This window comes from Lissotriton vulgaris, chromosome 2_1 (genome assembly GCF_964263255.1).
Source record: "Lissotriton vulgaris chromosome 2_1, aLisVul1.2, whole genome shotgun sequence".
In the NCBI taxonomy this organism is placed as follows: domain Eukaryota; kingdom Metazoa; phylum Chordata; class Amphibia; order Caudata; family Salamandridae; genus Lissotriton; species Lissotriton vulgaris.
This window is the reverse complement of record NC_141687.1, coordinates 963,693,069-963,720,707: the sequence shown is the minus strand read 5'-3', so window position 1 is coordinate 963,720,707 and position 27,639 is coordinate 963,693,069. Positions and strand designations below refer to the sequence as shown.

Sequence of the window (27,639 nt, the reverse complement as noted above, 5' to 3'; positions counted from 1 at the left end):
ATTACTAATTTTGCGAAGTAATGACATGCGAAATAAAAAATGCAAAGTAAATGCGTTTGCGAAGTAAAAACCGCGTAGTAAAAGCCTGATATGTAAATGCATGCTAAGTAACATCATTCAATCCATTTTTTGGGGGCTCAAACCCCAGAGCAAAATCTAGTTTGTTAAAAATTGTAATGCATTCAAATATGGTCATATTAGACCTGCTAAACATGTGTGTGAGGTCTTAGGATCTGATGTCACTTCTTTTAAAGTCACTTCTTGTGAGGACATGGGTTGTGAACTTGTGATGCCACTTCCTATGATGCCATGTGCGATGTCACAGACTGTGATGTCACGTGCCATGATGTCACTTGCATACTTCCTAACTTGGTTAGTCTTCCCTCTTCTTTTTTTTAGGACTTGTGCCCTGTAAACACAGGATGCGCATGATTCACTAAGCATTAGCTCCAGCACTCACACGACTGTAAGTGGTGATTTGTTCTGCAAAGAGACCCACAAATCAGCATCGATCCACTCTTGCATGCAAAAGGTTATTTGCTCTGTGCAATGCGTCGTAGCGCAATGCTAAATCTTGATTTTATTTTCGCTCTCAGCGTAGCCTTTTTTGGAGCGAACAGGGCTGATGATGACATCATCAGAGAGTGAAGATAATAAATGCGGCACTGCAGTTTGTGCTTTTCGCGCAAGGCGCACCGTGTTGCACAATTCTTGATAAAGCAGTGATTTATATTGTTATCCCTTGCTGTGCCATTGAGAGTTACTCAGCCGAGCCTTCTTCCGCCAGGGGGGCATTTGTGTCTGAACATGGAAAAATCTTTGTGTAACAAGAAGACAGACGTGCCAAAGCATGTACAACACACCCAGGGACTTGCTAAGGAATGGAGAGCGCACTGAAGCTGCGGTGATAAGGAAGGAACACGTCGACCGCCTTGTTTATTGTGATTTGTTTTTGTCAGCCACTTCGGCACGTGAGGACTGGACTTTTGAGAGACGCGGAGCCAGCCGTGCGTCTCTGCTGTAATCTCAGCTCCTTGTCTGTGCCTGCGGCTGGCTGAGGTCTTGGGCAGCTGCCAGCTCCCCAACTCGGAAGAAAGAACCCGTCTACAGTTCCACAGCTGTAACGCAGCCCTGGGAAGGACGGCCCGAGAGAAAGTTTCTCGGAAACAAGGAGGGAGCGAGGCACACCCGAGCCGTACCTCGGGTGCACCTTTCAAAGAGCGGCAGCGGTCACGGAGAGACAGCCGCGGCCCACCGGCGAGGAAATGGATACCGCGGCGTGAGGACGACTCAGGCCCCGGCGAAGCCACCCAAGGGACCGGGCGGTCCCCTGTCGGCCTCTTTCCTGCCAGGTAAGCAGCGCCCCTCGCTGTGATGTGGCACAGCAGCGAACCTCTCTTGGCGCTACAGAGTGCTATAGTTATGTACAGGCGGATAGACGTGGCTGAAGTGTCTCTTCTTTGCTGCCACATACTAACCAAAACAAAATGTGCCCTCCTGTGTGTCAGTTTGGATCTACAGGTCTTGGGGTAGGGTAGTCTCTAAATGTGGGGGCATTCTGCCTCACTACGTGGGCAGCTCAATTTGCACTTTCGCTCTGAAAAAGAGAAAAGAGCACCTTAGTTTTAAAAAGGAAAGCACAATTTTTACTGTCAGCTTAGTTTCACATGGCACATGTGATTGCTCGGCGACCTACCAACTCTCTATAGAGACGTGGGTGTCGTGTAAGTCGGGGTGAAGGCACTAATCATGGCGGCCGTTAGATACGTCCATCAATTCAAGGCCGATAAACAAGTGGCACTGAATGAGATGCCAATGACCCCTATTGAAACTCCTCCGTGCACTTCCGTTCAGGCTGCTTACTGAATGAGCTCTCAATAGGCAGAATATAGAATTCAAAATGCAGACAATTCACTTTGTGTCGTAATCTACATAGTTATGTATCCTTAGTATTAGTCCTATGAAGTGTTGTTTGTTTTGACTCTATAGAATTCCTATTTGAATACTGCCAAGCGTTGATAGCTGCTATCCCATAATGCGCTCCGTGTAGCACTCTAGGACAACAGGACAAACAGAGAGCATTTAGAGACATAGAATACTGCACTGTACAATGAGTGTTTACCATTTTCTGCATGACATCTTACTTTCAATGGTAAAAGGATGCTACAGCCTCATTTCCCTCTCTAAGTAGATTATACTGTGTTTTTATGCATTTCTCATTGTTAATATTAGTCTGGGCCCCAAATCTACACAAAGAGTAGCAAAGAGCACAAAAGGGGGAATGGCAGGCGGTCCTAACTGACTTCCATTAATTTCCTTCACATCAATCAAGCGTTCCTGGCCATTATCAACAGGCCTGAAGGGAATGGGCTTGCATTTGTAATTGTGTTGTGCAAAGTTGTACAGTTCTAGAACTCAGAAGGTCACAGTTTTTTAAGAAAAAAAACACGGTGAAATCTCCAGTTCGTAGTTTCACATCCTGGAATGGACTCTTCAGCCTTGAAACCTTTGAAGGACTATAAAATTAGCACGGGTAGGTTAAGTAATTAGAGTATCTATTGGTTAAGCACAAAAACTGGAATTTCATCTTATAGTGGTTATGTGTTATCATATGCAATGATATGCTAATGAGTGGATAATACGGTGTGGCGTCTGGTCATGGTCACACACGCTTAGAACTACCTCATGCCTCTTTCATCGACTACCAGGCACATCCTGCCCTTTTAACTCACTCGTGCAGGATTCCTCCATCTTTACAACTTGTGTATTCCCCTCTCATGGTCTCAGGAAATGTACGATGGGAAAAACAAGTGCCTGTCTCCAAAATAAGTGCAGGTGGCCCCTACCAGCAACCACCCTCAAATTAAGTACTGAATAGATATGTATTAGAGTCGTCAATAGTGTCTTTCTCGCTATGGCCCTGACCTTAGTCTGTAGTAAAAGCTTCTTTGGACTGCTTAGACATTTTGGCCTGGTTTAAAAAAAACACGCTGTACGTTTTACAAAAAAGTATGATTTGTACCAAATGTAATCATGGAAAGCTTTGTGCAGATTTGGCATCAAGGAGGGTGATTTTCAGGGCCTTCAAAAATTAATTTCCTATTCATGAAAAGGAGCATAAATATGGCCCAGTAGCCAGCTTGAAAATATAGAGGTAAGGTGCTCCTTTTGGAGTCTTGTGGAAATCTGTCTAGAAGTTAGCAAACGAAAGGACCAAAATAATGTTTTACTAATTATCTGATGGATTCACTAAACACCATTTTATTTTACCTTGCCTTTTGATTGTCTGTCAAGAGTCTAACAATGTTGTTCCTGCTGCCATTTTGAGGTTCACAGAGATTCCAGTCCACGAGCCTCACTGCTAAAAAAGGTGGTAGAGTGTGTGGCCATGAAGACCACACCGCAGCCCTGGAGGAACAAGGGCATGCATACCCTAGTTTGGTGGAAAGTGCCCATATACAAATTAAATAAAACACTTAATTTTCAGCTGCATGGTTTTGAAACTTTAGCCCAGATTCGTGCATCGATATGCACATTTTCTGTTACAGTGTCTGTTTTTTTAAGGTGTCCAAAAAGTTTCCATATGCACATAAAACAGGCACATTCATCTGTGAACCACAAAAAATGAGCAGTCAAATAGAATAGGAGATCCAAATATTCTCTGATGTCCTTCCCCTTCGCCCATAGACCTTACACTACTGGTACTAGCGATGGGGCAATCGCAAGAAACCCGTGACAAAAGTCATGCCTTTTGTCCACTGGGCCTGGTCATTCTGCTTACAAAATTTGTGAGTTTCCAAAATTTGTGTTAAGAGAATTTAGTAAAATTCTGCGAATGTCAAAGCAGTTAAATAAACTGCGCACAGTTTTTTACTATGGTGACTATTTCAGCCAAACATGTCTTGCAGGACACTGGTTAAGGAAGGGGCCATTTAATACTTTAATCAGATGCCTTACAAGTACCTTGGTGTAACTTATGAACGTGAAATATTTTCCTATGATTACAGAACAATTTTGTGTAATTTCACCATTTTTTTAATAGTGTACATTTTATCAAACACATATCTCACAGTTTCACACAGACCACGTCTTTGCACACTACCCTCGGAAAAATGTTTAAGGCCACATTGTGATTGCCCTGAGCAGAAGTTAAATCGTATCATTAAAATGAAAGAAAGTCACAGAAATAGTTTGGATAAGGTGCATTATTGTTCAATAGTAATGATGTGTGTTATTGTTACTCAAAACATTCTAACAAATATTTTATTTGATATTTAAAGTAAGGTTCAGTTGAAGATACTTTGTGTTCGTGATCCAAAAAAAGTACAGAATATTCCCAGTTCTAATCTGCTACACAACAATGACATCCCCAGACAGCCTGCTCAGGTTCTAAGGTTTCATCACAGACATCCCAACAGCATATGAATTGGCCATGTCAGGCCCAGTGTTGTCTATGCCCCTGAGCATAGTGCACACAGAATGTGGCTGGAGACTGCCAAATGTATGCTGCATGCTGGTTTGCTGAATGGCCCTTTAAAACCCTGTGTCCTTTCATGCTGGTATCCCCTATGGCCCTGTGTGTGCAGCAGAGGGCTAATTTAATCCGTGAAACCAGAGAGACTCTGGTGTCATCCCTTATCGGCACACACTGGTTCGTGTTTCCTTTGGTGAAGAAAACACTTTCAGGCTGTATTTCATAGTATCTTCTTTATTTTGTATTCATCATCATTTTTTATCCATTTTTATCTCTTTTGATCATTCATACATCAGGCAATATCGAAAAGCATATCCAATGCATTTCGGGCATTCAGATGGTATGCCCTTCATCAGGGATTGACACTGTTCTTGGTGTCTGCAGTTGATGGCGGCTGCGCTGCTCTCCTGCTCCTCCCGGTGCAGCTCCAGCGGCGCTTCCACGTCCAGCTGCTCAACGTAGCAGAGGGCTAAGACACAGATCTCATTCTGTATTTTCTGTGATCCTTTGTGCATAATGTGTGCTACATAATGATGTGACAGGCAAAAGACATGTGCAAAGGCCATGCCTTGTGTATTACTACAGGCCACATTGTCTGGACTAAGTTCACGGTGTGAAACATGGAACGTCATTCGTGAAATCATGTATGGGACCCAGAGCAGTGAACTGGAGGGGGTGGAGAAAAGAGTTTTGTGTTTGTATTTATCCACGAGTTGTGCCCGTCAGTGGGTTATACGCTGTAAGCAATTTATACTCAACTGAAAATTTTCCCTGAACATTTTTAGACTGTAATTTAATGTGCGATTTTAGTAGAAAAAAACTGCATATCTTTAAGGAATAATTGTTTAGTAAATCTGTATGTACACACAAGCAGACAAAAGTGCAGACATATTCCACATAAAGATAATGTTTAATGACAACCCAAGTTAATTAGGCCCCATAGTGATGCTAAATCAAGCATTCCTTTACCATACAAGCATAATTCTGGGTGGGTTGCATCTGTTTATAAGGAAATTATTCAGAGTCAGGCATCTATCGTCTCAATAGATTTATTTTCAGAAATGTAAAGTTAGAAATGTAGAACCCCTTTAAGGCTGATTAGGAATTGGCAATCCGTCTATTTCACTCGCCCATACCCTCTTGCAAGCACATGCTGCCCAATCGCAGTGGTAGATCATTGGTGCAGTGATGTCAGCACGTGGGCGGGCCTTTACTCTTAGCTGCACTGTGATAACTCGGTGCCGGGTGAGACTGGAAAGAAGCAGGCCTGTGTTTATGTTTAAACTCCACTTAGGCGCAGGTTTGTTATCACAATACACACAAGTTGTCACTTAGCTACTGGGGAGGGAATTGTAGCAAAATAACTACTCACCAACGAGTCAGTACACATAATAAAATAAATACAGCTTAAAACAAAACGCTCCCCGATTTAAATAAGTCCTTAAGACAAAACAGACTCCTGTTTCTTCTAGCTTCGACTCGCCCCTCCTGCCATGCAAATATCTTAACAGGAAGTAACATGGGTGAATTGTTCTATGTCATCTCCACATGAAATAGTGTTGCTATACTTTAACCAACGCACCTTTATTTCTGCCTCTATATAAATGGATTGCATGAAATAAGTGGTACATCAGAGGTTTTGTTGGGAGCATGAATCGTGTTGCAGGTTTATTAAACCCAGATTTGGGTTAATTTGTGGGCAACACTGGTCAGTCAGTGATGAGATGGCCTAAGGTGACTGCCCACATCAGTTGACAGTATCTACCAGGTATTGTTTAGCCTCTAGGGGTTAATTCTCAGCGTTAGTCCAGCATCTGTACCCCATAGTCGAGGGAAGTCTTGCTCCGGCTCATGGATGAGCAATACCAGGTCAAGCCCAAAGTTGATCTGCATTTCAACGTTGCTGCTGTAGTAGTGAGGCGTTGTTTTGATCCTGATGGCCCACCATAGAGACCTCTCAGTTAATGCATTGCAGACCCTATTCTGATTGTTGTTGTGGCTATTAGGTGCACCAAATGCCTTTGGATCTCCCTGTTACAACTTGTGCACAGAGAGGAAAACAAGGAAAAAATATTATCACAGTTATCAGTAATAAAATAATGACTTTTAATGAAAGCTATGATGTACGTTTACCAGCCCTCCAAAATGGACCAATACAGGCCACTAGATGTGCGTGGACCACTATGTAACTTGAGTTTTTACTATCAAGCAGATCAACCCACCATCTTTTGGCTTTGGAAAAGCCGGTGCTGTATAATCTAAGGGGTGAAACATGTCTTGACATTTGTTAGACTTGTCAGCCTTACGGTGGTCTTTCTCCAAATGTTTGCCTTACTTCTCCCTTTTTGCTGATCTAATGTGTTTTGGGCCCTAAGACTCTGTGACATTTACCACTGCTAACAAGTGCTAAACCTTGTGTACTCACTCCGTAAAATATGTTAACATTTGCTTACACACCATTGCCATATTTAATTTTCTTGCAAGTATCTAACTAAGTGATCTTATACGTAATCAGGGCCTTTAAATTAAATGCAACGAGTGGGCCTGCACCACTTTAGGAAGGAGCCTCTTTTGAAATGGTTAGCCCTCACTTTTTGCCTGATGTCTGATGTGATTTCGAACTGTAAGTGCACTGTGTCCCTGCTAACCAGGTTCCCAGGGCCAGATATCTTTCCCAAAAATGATTCCATGATTGGCACAACTTCAGTTACCCCTGTGAGTCCCTAGTAAGTGGTACCCCTGGTACCTAGGGCATGGGTACTGCAAAGGGTACTCTGGGGCTACAGCACAGGTTGTGCCACCCCAGGGACCCCTTACCATGGCAGTTACACTCTGTCAATGCAGGCTGATTGTCTTGGTGCAGAGAAATCTGAAGAGTTGACATGGCACACAGCCCTGTGTTCCATGCCTCCAACACACTTCATGGGATGTAGGTAAGTCAGCCCTGCAGGCCTTTACCTATAAGGCAGGCAGGGTGCACTATATCCTATTTGTGGAACTATCAGCATGAGCAGACATGCCCCTACAATGTCCAGTCCATTCTGAGATGTTATAAGTGCACAGCGAAGCCATAAAGAGTACATCAGCTGGATACTTGTTAACTCGCGTTTCCTAGCTCCATGATAGCTTCACTGATTTGTAAGGTGTTTGGTCTCAAACATCTTGTCTTAATTGATACTCTTTGATGCCAGTGTCCGATATATTGATAAATTCACAGAGGAGACCCTTTTAGAGGGTCCTCTGAAAACCTACCAAGCACTGGTGTGGTTCCTGACTTGTTTTCACCAGCCTGCCACTACCAGACATGCTCCAGTGTCTCCTAGGGTGAGAGCCAGCACTCTCAGAGCACAAAGACATAGCCTGTCCTAGGCGAAGTGGCTTCACACCTCCTCCAGGACAGGATGACATTCCTTGGTGGGAAGCTTCAAAGGCAATGCCACCTGTGAATTCCAACACAGGGGCCTCCAGATAGTGGGAAAGGCCACGCCCCTTTTCCTCCTCCACTTTTGGCTAAGAAAAGGGGGGAATATTAGTTAGATTAGGAAGAGGGCCTCCTCTTAGCCAAAATCAACCCTAGGACAGGGTAGGCAAGGTGAGCACCTATCCTGAAGTTCCACCATCTTTGGATGGGTAGAAAACCTCCTATCAGGGCTAGGGTAGTACCTCATCCAACAGGACATGGTCACTAAAGGGTGCAGGCACCCTTAAGGTAAGTAGCCAATGGCTACTACCTTCCTCACCTTGTACCATCCCTAAATTCGGTATTTGGGTGGCACCCGAGACCTGAACATCATATTTAACCAACAAGAGAAGACCAGGACAAACAAGACCCGTTACTTAAGAACTGAAGCCCTGCTGCAGAAGAAAAAGGTGCCAAACCCTGCATGCTGCTCCCAAGACTTGAGAGTTGCTGCTGTTTTGTCGTCCTGAAACCACTCCAAGAACCCTGGCGCACCTACAGCCTTCAAGAAATCACGGTGAAGCTCCCTTGGAGTGAATGTACCACTCCTCTGAACACCTCAGGCACCAATCCTGTGAAGTCGGGTTTGTTGACTTGTTGCTTTCTGACGCAACACTGAGGCAAGTAAAGGTACAACCGCATCGAAGGGTCCAAACTGCCTCTCCGCCAAGTTTGGAGGCACCATGATCTTCCTCAGCCACGGCATACCAATACCTGTGGCACCTGACACCCAAAGGTTAATACTGAGAAGCAGAGTCCACTCTGGACCCCTGGAGCACCAGAAGCAAGCACCCATCAAGAAGACACCCGAGAACCTCTTTCAGAATGGTCCAGCTGTCCTGAGATCGCCTATCCAAGTTGCTCACTCCTGACTGCGAGGTCCTCAAGGTGCACAATTCCAGGCTGACCTGTTCACTCTGCACCAGGCCCCACTGGCCCCAGCAGCAACTATCAAGTCCTGCTCCTGTGGTCCCCAGGCCCTTGCGACCTCCTCCTTCCTAGGAGACTCACCGGACCTACTTGTAAGTCCCTCTATGCAGTGCTTTTTAAAAGTGTCCTCCTTCGTCTTTGCTCACCAGCTTCCAAGACCTCAGCACCGCTGTTCTTGGCGATCCAGGACACTCCCGAACTTCTCCTGCTGGAACTTTGAACCTGGTCCAGACATCAACCTAAAACGAGAAGGTGAACTTTGTAAAAGCATTGTCTGAACTTATATTCATTTTTCAACTTTTTCTCAAATGCTTCCTAAGGTGCATAATTGCACACAAAAGTGATATATTTTACGAACTTTGATAAATCATGACTCTGAAAGTACTTACCTTAGAACTGTGTTTATTGTCTTTAAAATTATATAAAAGCCAACATTATTTTTACAAATTGGTCTTGGATTTATTCTTGAGTCTGTGCCTCATTTATTGCCTCTATGTGCACAACACATGCTTAACACTACCCTCTGATAAGTCTAACTGCTTGCCCACACTACCACAAAAAGAGAGTTAGTATTATCTACTTTTACCTCTACCTGCCTTGTGTGTATTTCTCTGACTCTTTACATAGTGTACTTCATTTTGAAACACTGTAGAGTGAGGCAGTTTCCTACAGCGACTAATTGTGCCCCCCAATCAACTAGCCTTTTTAAACATATCGCAGGCCTGCCATTGCTGCCCGTATGTTCAGTTGACCCGACAAAACAAACCTTTTGCTAGGCCTAAACTTTCTTTTGTAAACATGTCAGCCTTATGGTAGGCCCTAAAAAGCCCATAGGACAGGGTGCAGTATATTGAAAAAGTTGGGCATGTACTTTTAACTTTTACATGTCCTGGTAGTGAAAACTCTTAAATTTGCTTTCCACTACTGCATAGGATAACATTGGATTACATTATTACATTTAATATGTGTCAACTTTCTATTGGTAGCAAGTAGGAATGTAGCATTTGGTGTCTAAAGAATTGTAACTTGAAACCCTTTTTAATGGTAAAGTTGGATTTAAGTCATCATTTTGAAAATTTAACCTTTAGGAATTTCCCATTTTTTTGTTCCAACCATTTGGTGCCTGAAGCCTTTGTCCTGGATTACGGGACTAGATGAGGGGAAGGACCTGCCACTTACCACACTTGCCATCTCACAAAGGGTTTTACACTAGTATTTTGTGATGCCAGACAAGCTGGAGCCAGGGCTGGGAGGCAAGAATTTTCAAACACCTCTGGTCAGTGAAACATCCAGATCCTTCTCCTACTTTAATGCTGGCACCAGGTATAAATATTGGACCACCCAACCCAACTTTTTAGTTTACCTCAGGGCCTGTTGAAGACTTAGCAGGAATGCTGTGATGCTCTGCAAGTAAGACTGCTACCCGGCTGCCCGAGGAAGAAGAACTGGTCCTACATCTTGAACCCAGGAACACCAGAGTGATTCCAGGGCTACTTGGCTGGCCTTCAGTATTTATGGTACTTTCTTCAGCGGGCCTAACTTGGTCCCTGTATCCTGTCCTCGATCCATCGCTGTCAGCCTGAGCTTGTTACTTTGCGCCAGTCCAGCGCAATTAAATAACCACAGTTGGGACTTTGTGCTTTTAGGCACTATTTTCACTTAAATCTTTTAAATTGCATAGCTCCAGTTATACTGATTGAATTTTTCTTCTTTTGACTCAAATAATTAATCAAATGTCCTCTATTTTTCTAAATAGTTTGGGGGTTTTCTTATGTGGTGTTTTCACTTTATTACTGTTTGAGATTCTGAATTCATACGTTTCACATCGCTTCTCAATTAAGCTTGACTGCTTTGTTCCAAACTACAAGATGGTTAAGCACAGGTTAATTTGGGATTTGCTTGTGATTTCACCCTGGCAGGAATTGTGGTTGTGGCTTGGGTAGCTTTTCACCCCCCTCAACCACTACCCCAAGTTCCTTCAGCATTGAACAGAATATATTCATCTGAACATCAGAGCTCATAGCACACAAATACACTATAAATTCATCTAAAAGTTTGAAACTCAAAACGTTCAACAACAGTGTGTAATAAAGAAACACTTTATTGAAATGTGGACATAACTATTACAGGACGCACATTGGACGCCCTTGTTGCCCAGTCCCACTTCTTTAGTATTCTGTGCATCCCCATTTGTACCTGTCAGACAGCACTTTTAGTGGCTAAAAATGAAACATGGATCAGCTATGTAAAATGAGATGATTAAATAAATGCATAGATCATTTCCACCTGAAGTATCCTAGTATTTCCATATGCACCCATCACCCATTGTCAAGTCCAATGATTTTCATTTTCATGTAATCATTCCAAATGAGTGTACTTGTCCAGTGGCACTAAGTCAAGCTACAATTCCAAAATGCACAACAGGTTTGCTAAATGTAAGCCTTGAATTGAAACATGTTTTAAGCATACATGGAGTGATCTAGCTACACTACTTTCAGGGAACAGCAGGGATGGAATATGTGTGGTCAGCAAAAGGAGCATTAGCATGCAGGCTGATATTTGATGTTAATGCCTTGTAAACAATGCTGTAGGCCTTTGATTTTGATATCTGTACTTGGAATAAGTACTTGCTGAACGAGGTTGGTGAAATCTCAAGTCCTATGTGTTTTATGGCATAGAGTGGTAGCGGTACTCCTGACATAGCTACAAAGCACCTAACTGATGAGGACTCCCGCTCACTCATTGGAGACTCCAACTGTGCTTATGCATGATATGGGAGTAAGAAAGTATATGTTTAAAGGGATCCTTCTCTAGCAGTAATAACACCATGCCCTCGTGTTTCTTGTTTTACTAAAGTGCCACATGCCACAAGTTTTGCTGTGTCTAAGTGTTGTAAATAATAAGTGCTTCGATTACCTAATGTAAGGCCACTTTAAGTATGAAAGGCTAAGTTGGGTTCCGTGGTATTCGATATTGTGACCTGCACATCACTCCAGATATCCAACACCACAACTTAATGCCGACGGCAGTGAGGCTGCCATGCAGACCCACGGAAAGTGACTCATACCTACCTACCTTTTCTTGTGGACACCCTTCTAGGACACCTCTGACCCAGTGCCATCAATGATGCAGCCCAGCTTCCTTTTTAAATGGACTAGCATCATATTGACTTATTATGCTTTAATGATTTCATATAGTGCATGTTCCATCGACTCAGTAGTTGATTCACATTCAAGATATTCATTTTCATAACAGATGGCATCCACTTCAGTTTCTTGCCTTTACATACATTCTTTAGACAGCCCTTGTTTTTATTTTTGAAGGATAGCCTATTGAAGTAAAATGTTGATTCTATCAGAATATTTCTGAGGTAGGCATACAATGCTGCTCCCTTTACGGCAAGGGGGAAACGTTTGGAGACACTCCTGCTTTCGAACACCACAGGCAATACAATTTCAAGGGGTCAGTATGAAAAACCCACCCATTAGTTTTCTGTTTACTTGTCAAACATTACAGGCCTAGGCATGATTGTCAACTGCTTTTGGTAACAACAAGCACCCATTGTTATTTATTGGAAAGCAGCCAACTTGGGTGGGATACATCTTTAGTTAAACAAATAAAGCACCTCCTGTAGTGCGATAAGCATTAATTCAACTCACAGGCCACAACTCTTGCTTTCAGAAGCTAAACAGCGGGAACCGTGTGGTCCAACCAGCAGTTGGACAGATCAAAGTTTATGTGGAACTATAGCCTAATAAAGACCAGCAATCCACACACAGGAGTAGAAACATCTGGTTAAATATGTCAAATGTCATGCACAGTTGCATCCTCTGACAATGATGAGGACATGAATGGAAACCCATCCAATTTTCATTGTTATATTAATTACTTACCCTCATAGGTCAATAGTGAAATTATACATGTGTTGGACAGCCGCGGCCCGTGAAGGTAAGAGCGCTGGGGCCAGGTGCGGGGGATTTCGACAGACGAAGAAGGGAAATTATTTAATTTTCCCTTGTGGTCGTCTGTGAAATTCCCCCCTTCCCCCCAACCCGGCCCCACCGCCCTTACATGCACAGGCTGCTGTTGTAATAATTAATTGACAGGTGTCAATACTGCACACATTTACATAAGTTGTATCACAGCATCACCATCTTCTTTTATGCCCAGTGCCAGTGGCATTATGTGATGCTGCAGCAATTTTCACAGACCCATGGGCCTGCGTCGTTTCCATTCAAATACCTCTACCTTTCTGGTTCACATTAAAATGACTCTGCTTTGACTCCAACTCTTGGTCTGACTGATTTAGTAGAGACTTTAACATGTTCAAGCTCATTGTGCATACGGATGGTCACACTACTTGCCTTATAGGGTTTGTGTCTTAGAATGAGGGCCTGCCAGTGGGTCGCTGGTTTCTACTTTAAGGGTCCCGATGTGAACAGTTCTGTCTTCTTTAATGTGCATAATCCCTCTGAATGATCAACAGGGTTGGGATTCAATTTGGAGAGCCACTTCAAGGGCACTTGCAAGCCACCAGTACTTCACGCATTACCCGTTTGAGACCTGTGATCTAGAATAAGGTGCATTTCACACAAAGTGGAGACCACATAAAAGCAATCATAGATGCAAGGGAAGTTGCGAACAACTGGAAAAGTACCTTGCTGGTGGTTAACTGAAGGCCGGTTGAATGCAGGTTGACCTGTCATGAGTTAGGATGGATGTAACATAATAATTAAAGCTACAAAATGTAGGTTAATAAGAAGGTCATGAAACACATTTTCAAGAATTGGCATACTAGGGAGGTTTAGGTTCAGAGAAACAGAGATGACTCTTGATTATCAGGAAGTGGCAGGGCTATTCATAACCAGTTCCAAGGGACACAAATACATTAATGGCAGTGAATAACTTGTCTGGGTGAATTTGCAAGAGGGGATTGTTAAAACAGTTTGGGCCTGACATGCTACGAAGCATTTTTCTGTGCAGACCCATAAGTGTGCCAGCTGTGGGGTGCACCACAACCTTCCAGGTAACAGGATTAGTTTAGGTATGGGGCATGAAAGTCCTAGTTAAACAAAAATGCCTTTAGACTCTGTATTTGACTTGTCAGGTGTGCTGAGCCTCAAAGACAGAGGGCGAATGTAAGGCTATGTCTCCTGACAGAATCTGCTTACATTTTATTTATTTTAACACTGAGATTGCTGCGTACAAACACCTTCCATTTTGCAGTTGGGGAAAGAAAAGAAAATTTAAAGAAATAGCTGTGAATAGACTGGTCAAACTCAGCAGTCATGAAAGCAAAAATGAAGCGCATTTCTTCTAATTCTGAAGTGTGATGGAAGCAGCAATTTTAATACAACCACAAAAAAGAAATATTCACTGAAGCCCGATTTAATACAATATTAATTTGTTCACTTTAGTTTTATCAACAAAACTGTCTAAGCTTAATGTAGTGGTCATTTCAACAGAAAATGTGCTCTGCGTAAACGAGAGTGCGTGTCACAGGATGCTTCAGTTAATCTATAAATCAACCACCCCATCACATTAAAGCAAGGTGGGTTGCATAAGTTTGTCATTCTAAAAAGTGTGCTGTGGTTCTAAACGTTTTTTGAAACACTGGTTTAGAGCACAAATGCTGACAATTTGTCAGAACACATTTGGCATTTTCATAACTTAAGAAAGTGCAGGTGAATCTGTATATATGTTTCATTCCACATTTTCACATTTTCACCATTTCTAACCTTTTCCATCCACTTGTCAGCATTCTGGTTTACCTTTATCAGAAGTTTAGTACTTGGTAACTAAGCGAGTGTGGGGGCATCAGCAGGGCAACACACCATCTAAAGATCGCAGTAAGACTGTAATGGCTTTGCAGCCAATAAGGACATGAAATGAAGCAGAATACTAGGGGTACATTTAGGGGGACCTCAGGCCACACCCCCTGTTTTAGTTCCACCCATGCCTTGGTTTAGGTGAAAGAGGCACACCTGACATCCACTAAAGGACATGACACAGTTTAATTTCTCTGAGACATGATCAAATTCCCATGATTGGGAGGGCTATGCCTAAGGTGGCAGCTCGAGCAATGCGGCTACTATCTGTTTCAGGACTCTACCCTGTCCCATCCCATTTAACCTCACCAGTGGGTCCCTATTTTACTTGCTGGTGCTGAATATGGTTATCAGTTTGAATGCTGAACTTTGGGCTTCGTCAAGTGCTTGACAAGGTACTATGGGTGTCTTAAGCGGTAGTTCTTTGCCGAAGGAGACCTCATTTTGTTCAAACTGCACCCTTTCGCGTTTGTGCACTTAACATCCAGCGAATGCTGTTTTAATATTGATGATTACTGTGTGCTTGTGTATTTTTTTTTAACTTGTGTATTTTAACATTGCCATTTTTGCCTCTTACTTGTGCTTTTGTCCACTTCTCCCAGGTCCACCCCAGCAATTATTGGCTGTTTGAGTGGAGGGTGAACTGGTTCACTTTTTACTCTACTTCCCCTTTGGGCCACTTTCCGGCAGCCATCTTAGTAAGGAGACGCTCTAGTATTTCTTCTTAGGTCTTAATGAGGCTGTAATTATGGTGATAGATACTCCTGCCCCCCTGAAATTATAACAAACCAAAAGTCACAAAAAAAGCGCAGCTTGGTACACACAGGATTTACGTAATGAAAAATTAAAATGTAAAACACTGGAAAAACTTTGGCTCAGAACCCATACGGAAATGGAGAAACTTACCTTTAAAGAAGCTCTTACTTCTTACCATAAGAATTTAAGAAAGGCATGGAAAGCCCATATTATTCTAAAGCTCAATCAACCAGGCAACTCAACTGAAGAACTTAACAAAATTCTTAACACTTTCTCCAACACTACTGCTTGTAACTTATAAATTCCTCCTTCCCAAATACTATATGACAACATAGCTAATTACTTTGATGCAAAAATAAACTTAATCTATTATCAATTCCCTCAGGTTTCTAATTCCCTGGATTTTTCAAATCTGCTGCCCTCTACTTTGAGATTGTCTGTGATGGGCTTTCAACACTTTAATGCGATACAGATATCTCAGGTAGAGGCCATGTTGAGAACGTCGAAATCCGGTTCTCCCCTTGATTTTATGCCAGCGTATGTGTTTGCTTTACTTGCCCCCCTCCTGGCACCTGCTATCTGTGACATCCTTTACACTTCTCTGAGTGAGGGGGTATTCCTTCTTGAATGGAAGACTGCTCAGGTGTTACCTATTAAAATAAAAGCACAGTTACCTGCTCAGGTGATTGCTAATTATCGCCCTATCTCGCTCTTGCCACTTATGAGCAAAATAGTGGAAGGGTATGTCAATACCCAGCTGATGGGTACCTTGAATCTAAAGGTACCCTCAACCCCTCCAAGTCTGGATTCAGACCCCAAAACTCGACAGAAACCACTCTCATTGGTGTCACAGATTGTATTAGAATGGCTCTGGATAACAACAAGGCAGTGCTGCTGGTGTTATTAGATCTGACAGCAGCCTTTGATACTGTCTCTCACCAGGAACTGAATAATCGTTTGGGAGAATCTGGTCTGCAGGGACAGGCACTCAAGTGGCTTGCCAGTTTTCTGGATCAACGTACACAGACGATTTATTTAGGTCCATTTCATTCCCAAACTCTAAAGCTTAATGAGGGGCTGCCGCAGGGCTCTTGTCCCACATTGTTTAATGTTTATGTGGGCCCCCTTGCTAGGATTATTAGGGAATATGGTTTCACTCCCTAACCATTTGCTGACGAGACTCAACTACTTTTGTCCTTTGATAAGGATACAGCGTTAGTAGACCAACGCCTTCCAGAGGGCATGCAGGCCATATCTGGATGGATGTCGGAAAACTTTCTTCAGCTTAATACGTCTAAGACTGAGATCCTTTTGTTTGGCTCTGCTCAACCCTAAATGGTGGGCCACTATGTTAGGCCCCGCTCCTACCCCCTCTTTTGTGGCTAAAAATGTAGGGGTCCGTCTGGATAACTCTCTGACTTTGAAAGATCAAGTCATGGCCATATCAGGGACCTGCTACCACACTCTGAGTCTCCTGTGCTGAGTGTTTCAGTGGCTGCCCTTATCAGTACTGCGTACCCTGATTCAAACTCTGGTTATTGGCCGACTTGATTACTGCAATGCTCTTTTAGCATCTGCAAATGAATCTCTTCTGAGTAGATTGCAGATAGTTCAGAATGTTGCTGCACGTCTGGCTCTTAAAATGCCCCCACACACCCCTTATAGACCTCTGCTGAGACAGCTTCAATGGCTTTCTATTTGCCAGCGAATCAAATTAGAACTTTTCTGCCTCACACATAAATCTCTCTATGGTAGGTGTCCTAGCTATTTAATAGACAAAAGTAAATCTTACCGTCCGAGCAGGCTTCTAAGATCCAAAGGGAAAGGGCTGCTTGTCGTTCCCCAAAACATGAAACTACAAGCAAGAGGAAGGACTTTCGCATACCTTGCTCCTAAATATTGGAACACTCTGTCTGAGGACCTGTGCAAATGGCCCAGTCTTTTTCGATTCAGGAAATGCATGAAGACTGAATTATTCCGGGACTGATTTGTGCCTGACCTGTACTTTGTCCTTCTGCATCACATAGATACCCCTTCAGGGGTGATTCCAGCACTCTATAAATTCCCTTACAAATGATAAATTACAAAGTGTGGGGGTAAACACAGAGCATAGTCAATCCCTAAATGTAAAGGCATAAATTTGCTCACAGTGCACAATAGAGTATATCACATTGTGTTTAAGAAAGAGACCAGTAGCTTCTAATCGGTCCCTGGGGGTCCACTGACCAAGTGGATGAAACAGCGGTTGTGTGTAAAGATAACTGAATTGGATGACCGCAAGCAATAACTTATTAACAAATATACTTATGTCACTTTGAAGCGTTGTGCCTCACTTGAATACCATGAGTGGGTTTCCCTGGCACACATCAGTACAGTTTGGTCTCAACGCTGCAGCAGAGACTAGCAGGGGATGGGTGTGAGTTAGGGTTGTCCAAGTATTCCTGTGAAGGGTGTGGCATGGGGCCAGATCTGGGGATTCCATTGCACATTCCCATAGGAGGGTAAATAGTGCCATGTGCATTTTCACTGAGCAGAGGGACACAGTTTTCATAAGGTATGGCCTAATCAATGCAAGTACCATGGAGTACTTTAATAGGGATGGGGTACACCTGTCAGAGGATGATATGGACTTGGTCCCGCAAGAGGCACTGGTAACGGCTGGTTGCAGGTAATTAGCAAGCTTGACTTGGTGGGGGAGCCTGGCATTTGACGGTGACCACTTCCAAGGCATTGATGGAGTCACAGGGCAATCCGATGAGTGTCATCTCATGAAGCACAGCTTCAGGAGACTTTACGGCAGGACCCTGGGAAATAAGCAACGGCCCTGTTAGTCCCTTGGGCTGTTGCAAGCCTGACCATCTGGTGACTTGCCTGGTGAGGATACGCACCTAAAACGCCATGAGTAATAATCCTAGACTCTCCAAATAAAATTGTAGCACCGAATGGGTTGGCTCATGGTGCTGTTTGGCTCATCAGACAGGGAGGCAGCTTAGGTTACTCATTACTGCCTGTCCTAGGATCGCCCGTAAGTTAACCCACCACGTTGGCATATTTCATTAATGAAATAAACCTGCAGCAAACTGTTTTCCACCAAATCGTGCGTCTTATGATTTATTTGATTCATTGTGTGCTAAGTAGCCATGTACTGTTTGTTGTGTTATTTATTTGATTCATTGTGTGCTAAGTAGTCATTTACCATTTTGTAGGACAGGGTTGCTGATATCAGCACTATATTCCTTAACACAGTGGGGAAGGAAGTGGCAAACATAACACTTAATATGAGAGTAAAGATAAGGCTGTAGACTAATTACTTCTTACATGGCTGCAACAGGCAGAAACAGCGACAACCTGATGGGTCTCATGTCTTTACTTGCCAACGGTATTGTATAGTGTAGGGAGAGAGAAATTCTTTATTGCGTGATTAATAAAAATCTTTGCACTTGAGCTAAGAATACAAAAAAAGCACCTCTACAAAGCATATAAAACAACTCATTTCATTACAATGAAGTTAGTTTAAAAACCATTTATGTTAGTACTATTTACTAGAAATGAAAATTGTCAAATCTCTTTAAGCGAACTTAGATTAAAATTTGAAAGCCAAGAGTTTCAATTTAACAGATGAATGTCTACTTTTTCTTCTTATTGTACCCTAAGAGATCACAACGAATCTGACAAGAAGACTGCTTAACAGATAAGGATTCTGATTCTGGGGTTTGAATTGTGAATTTTGGTGTTTTTAGTTAATTCATGTTCTGGGTGGAGGATTTAGTGCGGTGTTTGCTATTTTCATGAAACGTACCAGTCTGCAAGCTAATTGAATATCTCCTCCTGCAAAACAGGCTTTTAATGCTTGACAGCGAGTTCGCAGTCGTGGTTCCAGAGTTGTTTTAGTAATAACCTTTGCTCTTTCTATAGACCTTTGCAACTACAGAGTGAATGCAAAATATCCTCTTTTTGGTCACCGCAAAGTCTCCATTTTGTAGTATTTTCCGACCATGTCCATGGGGAAGATGTTGTTTTGCTGGTATAACTCCCATCCTCAACTGCAAGAAGGATTCCTTCGCAGCCCGTGAAAACCCTGTTCCCAGGTATGCTTGTGGTAGAGACCTGGTATAGCTCTGGATGATAAACCACCCATGGGCCCTCCTGGTAAGTGTGGATTTGTCTTTTCCAGAGATAGTGTCTTCACTGTTTTGTTTACGAGCTGCTTGAAACATTTATGAGTCCCATTCGCTTCCCAGAGTTTTTGTAATGCGAGAGAGCTTATTGCTGTCTTTATTCCTTTCCAGCCCTTTCCATAGATGTGAGTTCAAAGTACCTGTCTCAGCTCCCTTTAGTTTGTGCCAACATTTGGCGTAGGCACCCTTGTGTGCTATTTGTTGTTTGTGGAGACCGAACTCAAGTCTTAGTTGTGCTGGCGAAGTGTACTGTGGGAGGTTGAATAGTATTCGCATTCCTCTGGACACCACCTTATCTAAGGTGGTCTCGTCTCTCCCTCTCAAACATTCACTGCCATAAGTTATCGATGGCAGTAATCTTGCTTGTAATACTTCTAGCAAAGGGATTGAGTTAGGGCCCGTTATTTTGTGCTTGATACTCTGTAATGCGACGGCCAGAGATATCCTTCTATTTCTGATCGATGTTTTTTTGTTGCCCAAACGTTCCTTTCCTGTCGAAGATTATACAGAAGTATTTAGATTCTTTGACAACCTCCATCTTCTGGTCCCGTAGAGACTACTGAAGTTGTTGTTTTTTGCATTTTTAATTTAATATCATCACCTTTGATTTTTCTAGGTTTATGCTTAGCCCGTTCCTTTCGGAAAAGTTGCTTGTTGTGTTTATAAGGTGTTGAAGGCCTACTGAGGTTCGGTTGATCAGTATTAAGTCGTCCGCGTACAGAAGATTAGACAGAGTAAGGCCCCCTAGATTTGGGGCATGATGGTTGCAGTTATCAAGCTCTGCTGAGAGGTCTGACAGGAAGAGGTTGAACAGAGTTGGGGCAAGGATGCAATCCTGCTTCACGTCCATTGTAGTTGGTATTTCCCTTGATAAGCAGTTGCCTGTCCCCAGCTTTGTTTGAATCCATGTCTCTGACTGGATTAAAATTAATAGATTAAAAAATTTTGGGTCTATTTCCCAGCTTGATAATTTGGCCCAGTATAGTGTAGTGAAGTGTTTGTATTTATATAGATGTGTTTGTATTTATATAGCGCCTTCTACCCAGAGGTCTCGTAGCGCTGTATTCATACCGCTGTGGAACCCTTCCTGGCTTTCTTGTGAGATGTCCACTCCAGGGCACCCCCAAGAAACCGGTCCTTGGAAGCTTGTTTCCGGTCCAGGGAAGGTATGGCTTGGCAGTTCGGGCTGAACTGTTCCCATGAGGCACAGGGTCAGACTGATTTGCATATAGCCATGCCTGAACTGGGGTGGCAGAGTGGGCTAAAGAACGGTGATGGATTAAACCCAGATCTTTTGACTGGGTGTGAGTGTTTGATTGGTTCAGATGCTCCGTCCATTACCACCCCCTTTTTGTACCGCTTTTGGCCGCCATAAGTGTGGCAGGGTATGCTCAGACGTGAGTCCCTTGCTCACTTTGCAACTGGATTCAAGCAAGCCGGGCTGAAGACGGCTGGAATGCCAGAAACCGGTCCTCGGAAGCTTGTTTCCGGTCCAGGGAAGGCATGGCTTGGCAGGTCGGGCTGGACTGTTCCCATGAGGCACAGGGTCAGACTGATTTGCATATAGCCATGCTTGAACTGGGGTGGCAGAGTGGGCTAAAGAACGGTGATGGGTTAAACCCAGATCTTTTGACTGGGTGTGAGTGTTTGATTGGTTCAGATGCTCCGTCCATTACCACCCCCTTTTGTACTGCTTTTGGCCGCCATAAGTGTGGCAGGGTATGCTCAGACGTGAGTCCCTTGCTCACTTTGCCACTGGATTCAAGAAGCCGGGCTGAGGACGGCTGGAAAGCCAAGAAACCGGTCCTCGGAAGCTTGTTTCCGGTCCAGGGAAGGCATGGCTCGGCAGTTCGGGCTGGACTGTTCCCATGAGGCACAGGGTCAGACTGATTTGCATATAGCAATGCCTGAACTGGGGTGGCAGAGTGGGCTAAAGAACGGTGATGGATTAAACCCAGATGTTTTGACTGGGTGTGAGTGTTTGATTGGTTCAGATGATACGTCCATTGCCACCCCCTTTTGTACCACCCCCAAGGTGAAGTCAGGCATCCAAGCGCTGCTGGGGCCATTGTGGGGATTAAGCAAGCTATTGCCCAGAGTCACAGAGTGGGACCCATGATTAGACTAGGCACTATGGCGAGAATTATCAGGTCTGGGGAGATTGAGTCCAAGAGCTGCGAATTGAACCCTGGTCCCGGGCCAGACCTCTGCGTCAGGGTATGCCACTCTAACCATTGAGCCACACTTCTCCACACCTGTCTATTTTGACATTTGTGTGATAAAAAGAATCTTGCTAGTTTATGTCATAGTCACTTTATTCTCCCTCAGATTTTTGTCATCTAGTTTGACCCACCTTTTCAGCCCACTGGACACTTTCTAAACTCTTTGTCACTTATTACAAAGTTTGAATCTATGATAGGGTTATGACTACATCGGCTAACAGTGCCTCAAGTTATGTTTTATGCATTCCAGAATGTCACTTTTTCAGTTCCTCGTTTCTTTCATTCTATGTTTGTGTCTTTCCTGTCTGTTCTTAAATCTGTCATTTACTGTGTTCACTTTAATATTCCTGACATGACCAAGAAAGGACACAATGGAAGCAGTGGCATTGCCGTTATACTGAAATCCATATTCATATTCAGCACTCAGTGAAATGTTTGGAATTATGCGTGGAGAAAGAAAGGCTATAAAAGGACAAAAGATAAATCGTACCTAAAGGGAGCTGCATATATCCCCACATAAGCACATCAAGAGAACACAATTGTTTTGATAATTCTGTCTTTGAGACAGAATGTTTGAATCAAACATCTACTGTGTTCACGGCTCTGTCACAAGAATTCATTCAGTGTCTCCACTCCCCATCCCTGCTCGCTCTTTTCATATTCTGAACAGGGGCGGCCTTACCATGACTGTAGTTAGCTATTACAGTAGAACCCTTTTAAATTCTGTTTACCCACCAGCGTTTCAAGGCATTGCCATTACATAGGCCAACAGGTCTCCCTCAATCTAAAACTCATTCATACAATTTAATCTAAAGAGATTAACAATATATCTTGCCCCATGTCAATTTGCTTTATAGGTGAATAATCAAGAATTGCTTGGCTATTAAGGCAGTAACCTTTAACAATCAGGCCTTGTGCATCCCAGGCTATATCCTCCAGTGGGGTGCGCCGGGAGGCTGGTGAGTGTCACATCACGAGTTGAGTTGGGCATATATATAGAAGAGGGCATGAACATCATAAAAGGATCATTATTAAGCTGTCAGTGGCCAGTAGGTGAGGCTGAGGATTCCCCAGAAAGCACTGCTGCAATAAGGGACGTTAGTTTGTTGAACAGGCAATCAAAGACTAAAAAGGTTACTTTGCCTTCAATGAATCATAACCTTTCCATTGTTAAAAGGGAAGGGTAGTATTCTATATCAGTTGATACTTTCTTTGGGGTAGCAGGGCAATAATTCACAGGGTAATAGATTGGACCATCGCCATTAATTCAACGTTAAAAACGCACAGATTGTTGCATTGAAGATTTCTGGTGTCTGTTTAAATATGACTTTTTCTGTATTTTGTGAGTTATTAACCCCAGGGTAGAGCTACATTAAAACACCCCAGGTGTCATAAGACGTACTGTCTTAGGAATAGGAACAACACTATGGAAGTATGTGACGGCACTATGCTGGTCGCACATCTGAAAGTCTGTGGCTTCCTAGGAGTGGTGTGAGCAGTAGAAGTAATCCTTTGGTGAATTCTCAGTTTGGGTCATGTGGACAAAGTGAGAGTGGACAAGGAGACCTGGTGTCATTTAGAGCCTTTATACAGAATCCCTTCCATTTCACTTTCCAGTTGTTCTCCAAGACATATTGGGATAATTCAAAACAAAAATCAACTTATAGGGTGTGGCACTAAATGTGGGTGAGGCACTAAAACAATGACATCATACGAATGGGATCCTCCTCCATTATCCTGCTCCACTAAATGGCAATTCCAACTTCCAGTTCAAATCATTTTCTCAAATTCTTCGGGCAGTTAAGAACCAGTTTGTATTTTGGAACTAGATTCCATCTTTAGGCCAGAGAATGTCCTTAAACGTCCGTTTAACTGCATTTGCACATTTCTGAATTGGCGCTTCAATCATTCAAAGTATGTGCTGTTCCCTCCACATTTCCCAAATATATAACAAATGCAGCTTCAGCCACAGCCAGGTTAGGTGCGTAGATGCTTCACTGGAGCAGCCACTTATGCTATCCAGGGTAAGATCTTGAGCATCCAAACTCTCATGCAGGCCACTCTAGATTTTGCCAGTACCATTGCCAATCTGTCACCAAGTAGGGGAGGGCATCTGTTATAATCGTAGTGCCTCTGTTGTTCGAAAAAGCTTGGTGCATAGGTGTCATGAACCACAACGCCACCCCCTCCCAACTTTTGCCCTCAGAGTAGGACTTGGGTGCCGAAGGGTTGTTTTGTGTAACATGGAACATTTAAACTGTTGTTTATTGCTCCTTTGACTTTGGTCAGAAGCTCATGAACACCTGTTCTAGTATTGGAAGAAAGCGAGAGGTGCAGCGAGGGAAGAATGGAGGGGAGGATGTGGAGAAGTAGGAGTGTATAGAAGGATGGAGAAAGGATGACTGAATGGATAGATGGAAACATAGATGAATGGGTGTGGTGATGGTTGACTATAGAGGAAATGTTTTAAACAATTATGTAGATGAGTGAAATTGACTTGGAAAGAGATAAAGTTTTATGCAATACAAAATTATGTTATTCTTTCTCTGAACCATCCTAATGCCAGCCTGTTTTGCTGCTTGCCATGCCACGATTGACATGATACCTGGATTGTGTTTCACAACATAATGTGCTCTTTCTTTCTTTTTCCAGGTGAAGCAGAAAAGGAGTTGCCATGAATTGGGCATTCTTCCAAGGACTTGTGAGCGGAGTCAGTGAATTCTCAACTGCTTTTGGGCGCATCTGGCTGTCTGTGGTCTTCATCTTCCGTTTGCTGGTTTATGTAGTTGCTGCAGAGAGGGTCTGGGGAGATGAGCAAGGAGAATTTGACTGCAACACCCACCAGCCAGGTTGCCGCAATGTCTGCTACGACTATTACTTTCCTGTTTCCCATATTCGTTTGTGGGCACTTCAACTCATCTTTGTCACTTGCCCATCACTCCTTGTCCTTATGCATGTAGCATATAGGGAAGATAAAGAGAGAAAAAATCGTGAAAAAATGGGAGAAAACTGTGGTAAGCTCTATCTGCACACAGGGAAGAAGAGAGGGGGCCTCTGGTGGACCTACCTTATCAGCCTTCTAGTCAAAGCTGCAGTGGACATTATTTTCCTCTATGTTTTCCACAGACTCTACCCAAGTTACACTCTTCCCAGAGTTGTGAAATGCTTCATCGACCCATGTCCAAACATTGTAGACTGTTACATTTCAAGGCCGGCTGAGAAGAACATCTTCACTCTCTTCATGGTGGGCACGTCGGTGGTTTGTGTCTTCTTGAACCTGTGTGAAATGTCCTACCTGATCTGCAAGAAATGCAGAGAATGCATAGTACAAAGTAAAAAAGCAAGGGGCCGCAGTATTCCCATCATGATCATGTCCAATGATTTACCTTACAATCCCAAACACAATGAGATTTGTAAAGCCAACAATAAGGACAATCATGCAGTTCAATGCCAAATACCACAAATTAAAGTTACACCGGTCGGCCCATGGCAAGCAATTTAGTGCGAGACTGAAGTTCTAAGCATGCACGTACATTTACCTCTATGCTACTCCTCAGAATAAAAGGTGGTTGTTTTTGACTCTGCCCCAGTTCTGAGGGGAACCTGACAGACACATTGCTGTTCATTTCAGATTAAAATAATACACAATGTAATGGAAATGGTGAAGCCAGAGGCATTTAAGACCTTAGGATCTGAGCATGAGCCCTCTGTAAGAGAACTCTGAGGAAGCCAGCTGTATTTGCTTCCTTCATACCAGCGACAAAGGCCTCACACAGTATAATCCTTGTGTATATTTTAGCAGATAAGAGCATGTAGTCTGTCCTTGTACTGTACGTTTCATGTCATAAATGAATAATGTGATGTGACTCAAAGCAGTCAATATATAAAATGTTTTTTTTACTTTTGCAAAAATTTCTTTAGAACATTGTATACAGTACACAATTTGAATGTGTCTACTTCACTTGTTTTTATTGCTTATTATATGTTGGAGAGACCTCGGTGAGATGAAACGATTTTTGGTTCATTATGAAGTGATCCAGATTGGGTAGAATATTATCCTCTGAATAATGCTAAAAAGACTTCTAGCATGTCCTTATCCACCGTCCTCTCTGGGCCAGTTGTACTCTTGTCATCGTCTATTTCACAGAACCTTGTATACAGGACATGGTAGTCATCTCTTCACTTAGTTTGATAATACATTCTTATTATTCACTCCCCCCCACCAACTCAAATGAAAGCCAACCTAAACTCAGCCATGCAAAAGGTATGTTGGCAAATAGCATGGCTTTTCCGTGCACTTTTATTTGAAAATGTCATGACATTATCTCTGTTGTAGGCACCTTCAGAAACAATATGAAATGCCTGTAACCACCAGCCATATTGTTTTTTTCCGATGTTGCAATCAATCTGGTTCCCACTTACTTTGTCCCAGATTTGCCAAATTATAAGCAGAGTGGTACTCTACCACCCATTAAGAGCAAAACAGGGATCTGAGAACCTCTGACAGAAGATGGAGAAGTCATGTACTCAGGAATAACAACAGTGAACCATTTAAAACAGTGTAAATCTACTAAAAAAAATATGAATAAACAGATTGTAATATATGCGCGTTTACCACACATAAACAAATTGAATAACCCTAGTGCTCTGCTTCGAGCCATCATTCCTTCTCAATTTTAATGTGGAGCCTCACTGAAATTATTGGCTGAGAAAATCCAAATCATTTATGAGTCGCCTTATGAAACATAGACAGCCTCATGGGCAACTCTCAGAACGTTGGCTATTTACCTCTAAACATGTAGACCAATCCACACATGGTCTTATAATTCAGTTAAGCCTCTTGCAACATACGACTTTCAGACATTAGTTATGAAGAGAACATGTTCTGGGTCCCCACTGACCTCTTCTGAGACAAATGCTATAGTTCTCATTTGCTATTTCCTAAGTGTCAAAGATGGTCTTGCCTACATCCAACTCCTCCCATGTTTCTAAACGTGTTCCTCTATCTTTAAATGTGTTGTTATCACACCACTACTAAGAAGACCTCTGGAAACTAGGGACCTAAAAAAAGTTAGCCATCTAACACATATCATGTATCCAAGTCAAAAATGTTGGCTTATCTGCAGGCACTCTTAGTGGGTCAGGTTCAAGACATCCTTTTACATTTCACACACTAGTATATGCCCTAGTAGAGGCATAGTAATGGATTGTCAATGACAACATTCTGTCATTTGAGACTATAAGCCATTTTAGTATAGGACTTCTCAGTAGCCTTTCACACAGTGGGTAATAGCACTGTGCTAACCTGGCTTGCTCAGGAAAGCCAGTCTGGTTCAGTGCTATCATGATGCAAATCTTTTTGATGTCTTAACCATGATCAGTGACATTTGCATTATATTTGCCTACGATTCAATATATGACCCATAATTTATGACAAGGCTCAGCCATATTGCCTCTCTTTTGTAACTTTTGCACCCACCTGTCAAAGTTATACTTTGCTATAAGATAATATTATGCAAAATAAACTATTGCATTTTTGCATTTGTCACCCCGAGTGGGATGGGTATACCCATACGTGGGTCCCGTGTTCTCCATGCACTGGAGTCAAGCTATCCTGGCTGATGAGGGCTAAAAACCTGAAACTGATCCTAGGATGCTTGTTTCCAGTCCAGGGAGGATCTGGCCTGGCATGTCGGGCTGGACTGTTCCCATTGGGTGCAGGGTCAAGACCATTTGCATATGGCTGGGTCCAAACTGGAATGGCATGGTGAGCTAAAAAACTATGAATTTA

At 43.0% G+C, this 27,639-nt stretch overlaps 1 protein-coding gene across 1 annotated transcript; it reads left to right on the top strand.

Moving 5' to 3' along the window:
* Positions 1-1,216: 1,216 nt before the first annotated feature.
* Positions 1,217-25,760, top strand: LOC147731494 (gap junction beta-5 protein-like). The gene is made up of 2 exons (XM_086956545.1): positions 1,217-1,352; positions 24,501-25,760. The coding sequence occupies exon 2, from the start codon at positions 24,523-24,525 to the stop codon at positions 25,348-25,350; it is 828 nt and encodes a 275-aa protein (XP_086812671.1). The 5' UTR covers positions 1,217-1,352; positions 24,501-24,522; the 3' UTR covers positions 25,351-25,760.
* Positions 25,761-27,639: the final 1,879 nt, after the last annotated feature.

Coding starts and splice junctions, on each gene's coding strand:
- LOC147731494 (XM_086956545.1), top strand. CDS start 24,523: ATGAATTGGGCATTCTTCCAAGGACTTGTGAGCGGAGTCAGTGAATTC.